We start from the raw sequence: 6,247 nt of genomic DNA on the forward strand, positions 1-6,247 counted from the left end.
TTCAGATACATGGCCAACAAGAGCCTCAGGTGATTACTGACTTCATAAATAAGAGTGTCAATTGTTAAATCAACAATGGGAGTCACTGTACACTTGCTCCCCATGTAGGATCTCTGTCCTTAATTGTTGTACTATGCAAATTAATGTTAAAAATACTACTCAAACAGTACTTTCCACTTTGTGTATTTGTGTGGGTGCAAACTGTTGAAATCTTTACTTAGTATATACCAAGTTGATCTTTTGATTATAAAGATAATAGAAAATGAATCTTGATGAAGAATGGGATGGGAGAGGGAGTGGGAGTTGGGATGTTTGAGGGTGGGAGGGAGGTTATGGGGGGAAAAGCCACTATAATCCAAAAGTTGTACTTTTGAAATTTATATTTTTTAAAAAAATTTTTTTAAAATAAAAAAAAAACTGATACATGGCCAAAGGGAAGACTGTTTTACTGCTTGGCAATAGACTGTATAGGAAAATGAGTAATGCTCTTAAAATTACACTATTATTTATGCAGACTGGTAGTTGCAAAAGAATTTTATTGGTATAATATTTTCAGGCTTTATGCATTCTATTCATAGATTAAAAATCACTTACCTTTATTAGCATTGAGGGAAAGATATATATAAAATCTTCTTTAAAAACATGGGATGGCTAATCCTCCACCTGTGGCACCAGCACCCTGGGTTCTAGTCCCAGTCGGGGTGCCGGATTCTGTCCCGGTTGCTCCTCTTCCAGTCCAGCTCTCTGCTGTGGCCCGGGAGTGCAGTGGAGGATGGCCCAAGTCCTTGGGCCCTGCACCTGCATGAGAGACCAGGAGAGGCATCTGGCTCCTGGCTTCGGATCGGGCAGCACGCCAGCCGCAACAGCCATTTGAGGGGTGAACCAACGGAAGGAAGACCTTTCTCTCTCTCTCTCTCTCACTGTCCACTCTGCCTTTCAGAAAAAAAAAATGGGATGAGCATTTAGCCTAGTGATTAAGATCTTACTTGATATGCCTGCGTCCCAAATTTGAATGCCTAGGTTTGAGCCTTGCTTTAAACCAAATATCAGCTTCCTGCTTATGCAATGCTTTGAGGCAGAGAGTGATGGCTCAACTAGTTGGGTCTCTGCTAAACATACACATGAGAGAGACCTGGTTAAGCTTCCAAGGCCCATTACTGGCGTGGAGCAAGACCAGATATTTTGTGCATTTGTGTTTTGATCAGTAGACTGAAAACTTCTCTTACTCCCTCCTATACAAATAATAACTACCTAACTAAATAATAAACAAAAAACAAGTACTCACACTCAAAAAATAGTCCAATTGCCCATGCTATTCTGTTAAATGAAATAAATTTCTCCTTTCTGAAGTTGTGACTTTGCAAACAGCACTTGAGAGCTGGTGAAGAAATGGAAATGTTGACGATGTGGGATGCAGGGAACAGGACTGTGGTCCAGGAGTTCATCCTGGAGGGCTTCCCTGCTGTCCAGCACCTGGGGAACATCTTGTTCCTGGTGCACCTGCTGGCATACCTGGCCTCCATCATGGGAAACACGCTCATCATCACCATCACCTGGGCTGACCATCGCCTCCACACACCCATGTACTTCTTCCTCAGCACTTTCTCCTTTGTGGAATGCTGCTTCATAACCACGGTGATTCCTAAACTGCTGGCCATCTTCCTGTCAGGGACGCAAGTGATTTCCTTTGCTGCCTGCTTCACACAAGCTTTTTTCTTTCTTATCTTGGGGGCAACCATCTTCTTCCTTATGGCTGTGCTGTCTCTGGATCGGTACCTGGCCATTTGCAGACCTCTGCGTTACTCCAGCATCATGAGCCCCAGGGTGTGTTCCCTCCTGATCACTGCCTGCTTCACTTTGGGATTCCTCTTCATGGTGGTCCCAGTTGTCCATCTTTCCCAGTTGTCGTTCTGTGGCCCCAATGTCATCCCCCACTTCTTCTGTGATTTTGGGCCCTTGGCTAAGCTCTCCTGTTCTGATACCAGGTCTGTTGAAATGTTGTTCTCCAACCTTGTTTTTTTGGTTATTTTTATACCCCTGCTTGTAACCATCATTGCATACGGCAATATCGTAGTCACCATCGTGAGGCTCCCGTCAGCCAAGGAGAGACAGAAAGCTTTCTCCACCTGCTCGTCTCACCTCATCGTCCTCTCTCTCATGTACGGCAGCTGTCTTTTCATCTATGTGAAGCCAAAGCAGACGAGCAGGGTGGACTTCAACAGACAGGCTGCTCTGGTGAACACGGTGCTGACCCCAGTGCTGAACCCTGTCATCTACACCCTGCGCAACAAGCAGGTGCACCGGGCTCTCAGGGGTGTCCTGTGCAGGATGAAATAGAATCCTATTTTTTAGTGGAGGGTGAAGCTTCTCCTAGATTGAATCTAATCTCCCAATATGCAGAATCTTCAACAAGCTTGAGGTTTATAAAGTTCACTTTGTTCATGCTTCTCTTATATTAGGGGCTAACTGATCTTATACTCCATTGGGAAAGCTCTAATAGGCTGCCTTATATTGAGTTAAATATATTTTCTGTTTTTTTTTATTAGTTTAAATCATTGAGAGTAATACTTTTTCATCATGAGGTTCAAAGGCTAAATGCATATGGACTCTCAAAGCTGGGAAACTGGTTTCAAGATCTGCTTGTCGTAAATTTGAGATTGAGAAAAAGTCGTATTTATTAAGAATATTATTAATTCAAGGTTGACTGATCCTTGTAATGATACTGAATTTTGAAGAACAATACACACAAACACACATATACATATGAATGATGTTCTATCAAGAATCTAAAATGACTCAATACAATTGTTTTCGATGTTGAATTTTCTGTATATAAATGTAATGTAATTATATATCTTTATCTTTTTAATTTTTTAATTTTTTTATTTATTTGACAGGCAGAGTTATAGACAGTGAGAGAGAGAGACAGAGAGGCAGAGAGAAAGGCCGCTACACCTGGCACTGTGCCGATCCGAAGCCAGGAGCCAGGTGCTTCTCCTGGTCTCCCATGCAGGTGCAGGGGCCAAGCACTTGGGCCATCCTCCACTGCCTTACTGGGCCACAGCAGAGAGCTGGACTGGACGAGGAGCAACCGGGACAGAATCTGGCACCCCAACCGGGACTAGAACCCAGTGCCCATATGGGATGCAGGCACTGCAGGAGGAGGATTAACCAAGTAAGCCACGGCTCCAGCTATATATCTATATCCTTGAATGATTATCTTTGGATATCCCACAATAATATTTTTTTGACAGAGTGGACAGTGAGAGAGAGAGAGACAGAGAGAAAGGTCTTCCTTTGCTGTTGGTTCACCCTCCAATGGCCACCGCGGCTGGCACGCTGCGGCTGGCGCACTGCGCTGATCCGATGGCAGGAGCCAGGTGCTTCTCCTTGTCTCCCATGGGGTGCAGGGCCCAAGAACTTGGGCCATCCTCCACTGCACTCCCAGGCCACAGCAGAGAGCTGGCCTGGAAGAGGGGCAACCGGGACAGGATCCGGTGCCCCGACCAGGACTAGAACCCGGTGTGCCAGCGCCGCTAGGCGGAGGATTAGCCTGTTGAGCCAGGGCACCGGCCTCCCACAATAATATTTACAATTTTTTCTAAGATGAAATTGCATAAAAGCCCCTAGTAGAAAGTCCCTGTGAATTCCATTGGTCTGCAAGGTTGATTTCAGTACTCAAAGACCTGAACATCAAAGACCTGATGCCAAGACACACTGTGAGTTCTGGAACAAGGAACTGGATAGTAAAGTTTTTTCCTGATACATAAAATTAAAGAAATTGAGGGAACTTTAATCAGAGGTGGGAAAAGTCTCATCATGGCTGTCAATCATCCCAAATGCACCTATGAACGAATGTTTTCGTTGTGGAATAAGAGGTTAGGATGTGATCCCTTTAGTCTATTATAGGATTAATGTGAATGACACTGTTGTCATGCAACACATTTTTATAAAATTATCACTGGAGCATGACACAGGGAAGATGATGGAATATTTTAATTGCAGAATTCATGTTACAATTGTAACTTAGGTGTAAGAAATATTGATCATAAATGATGGATTGTAGATAAAACCCTGTAGCTACAGATGGTTTGGTATACTTAGTTAAGGGAAATTGATCATGTTCTGCTTTGACCACATTTTTCTGCAGTCATGAGGATAAAAAACGATTGTTATGAAGTGTTTAGGGACACAGTGACAAAAAAATTTTAAGAACAGATTTAACGCCACTAACACCACAAATTTTTGTTTACCAAATGAGTATATAACTTCCATACAATTTTGTTAAGTCTTGCTTCATTTTCTCATGTGTGGTGAATGTATTACTTTGTGATAAATTTCACCCATAGTGACATGAGCTACATTGTTATTGTTTTTTTATCTTTAAAAATTTAAAATTTTAATCTCATGTAATGCATTATCTTTAGTACTCAACTTTGAAATAAATGGAACAACATAAAAGCTTTTCAATTTACTTTTCCTACAAAGTCCATAGTTTAAAATTTTCACTGCAAGTGATTAACACTATCTGTTTACCCCAATTCGATACATTATATCTATCCTTCAGTTTCCCTATCAATTAGTCTATTGATGGACACTTGAACTGTTTCCAACTTTTGTCTATTTTAATAGCACTGCTATGAATGGATGTGTCTGTGAATTTACTTGAATTTCTGCTTTCAATTCTTTTAGATGTAATGTAGGAGAGGAAACATGGGGGAAGTGGAAATGGGGAACAAATGCTTTTATAGGTAGGGGGTTTCCTTTGGGTTTATAAAATAATTGGAATTATATAGAAGTGGTGATCACATAATATCTTGAATATACTACATGTCACTGAATTGTTTAATTTAAAATTATAAAATTCAATGGGCATTCACATCAATAAAATACATAATTCTGAAGGTTTTGTAGCCCCTTGAAATTCTCGTCATGCTAGTCAGCAGTCCTTCTTAACTAAGATGACAGAGTAGAAGAAATCTGTCTTCACCTTCCCAACCCCTTTCCAAACAAAGATGGAATCCAAACACCAGCATCCCCCGGGAAGACTCAAGGCTCGAATGGAGAATCTTCAGTAACACAGAGCAGAAACTCACGGGGAATATCACCCAGGAAGGTCACTGCTGAGACAGGCACATGAGCGGGGTAGAACATGGCTGAGGACAGAAGAGAGAGGCTGAGACTGAAGGTATCAGTCCCTGGGGGAAACAACAGTGGTCTAGAGAGCCCGCTCTGCAGAGGACACTGGCATCTTTGTCACTGAGGGGACAACAGCAGTTCCTGCTGGGAACCCAGCTGCACACACCTGGCCCTCAAGCAGCAGCCACTGATGTTGCCCTTTGTGATCTGAGCTGTCACTTCCTCCACCCTGTGCCTGCCCCCGACCCCGAGTCTTGCCTTCCCCATGAGTGCTCACAGGGTAGGCCTCGATGCTTTGGCTAAAGCACACACACCAGGCCTTATACATGAGCTGTTGAGGTGGTGAGGTAGTTCACACCCTGAGCCCCAGATCCAAGGACTCTCTGAGTGCTCCCACACTTCACAATGCAGCTCACTGACTGAGCTAGTCCATACTCTGGCCCAAGTATCAGACTGTGCTACATGCACTCAGCTTCAGATACTGCAGCCACCGCCAGAGTGAGAAGCTAGTACCCTGGGTTCTGGAGTCAAGGTCTGCAACTTGGAGTACCAGCTCAGCCTCTGTGGAGAGCAAGGCCAACCCTTACTACAAGGGACAGAAGCTCTTCATAGTCCCATGTTTGCATCCCCATTCCCTGGCTGCTTAACAAGCTCCTGTACCTAGCATTCTGTTATTAACTTGAGAGCCTGGGTACCTGATACCCTGGCCATAGTACTGTTACCTCCCCACAGCCCAGAGATGGAGTTCCTTCAGGGGTGCCCATGTTGTACGCCTCACCCTTGTGGCTCCTCTGTGAGTCCCACTCCTCTGACACCAGTGACTGTGGCACTGAGAGGGCCTGCAAGGCATAAGCAATGGCAGTAAGGATCCCTTCTGCCTCAGCTTCCCTGTGTGGCAAGAAGAGGTGAAGAAGACCCTTGAAGTCATTACTATTGAAGAACACGGTGACCCTCAATGTCACTGCGCACAGGCACTTATGTCACCCACAGTGTCAGCTGCAGAGCTGCCCAGGGACAGCACTGCTGTACCTGCGACTGCTGGCCTCCATCCTGAATGTGCTCTCCCCCTCCCCTTTCTCGTAGGGGAAGATTTCTCCCCGCAGAGATC

General features: G+C 44.2%; 1 protein-coding gene across 1 annotated transcript; it reads left to right on the forward strand.

The window, feature by feature from the left end:
• Positions 1-1,389: 1,389 nt before the first annotated feature.
• LOC133776125 (olfactory receptor 6C74-like) lies at positions 1,390-2,337 on the forward strand. Its single transcript, XM_062214846.1, has one exon. It carries the CDS (start codon positions 1,390-1,392, stop codon positions 2,335-2,337), a length of 948 nt encoding a protein of 315 aa, XP_062070830.1.
• The last annotated feature ends 3,910 nt before the right edge of the window (positions 2,338-6,247 follow it).

This window comes from Lepus europaeus, chromosome 17 (genome assembly GCF_033115175.1).
Source record: "Lepus europaeus isolate LE1 chromosome 17, mLepTim1.pri, whole genome shotgun sequence".
NCBI lineage: Eukaryota > Metazoa > Chordata > Mammalia > Lagomorpha > Leporidae > Lepus > Lepus europaeus.

Coding starts and splice junctions, on each gene's coding strand:
- LOC133776125 (XM_062214846.1), top strand. CDS start 1,390: ATGGAAATGTTGACGATGTGGGATGCAGGGAACAGGACTGTGGTCCAG.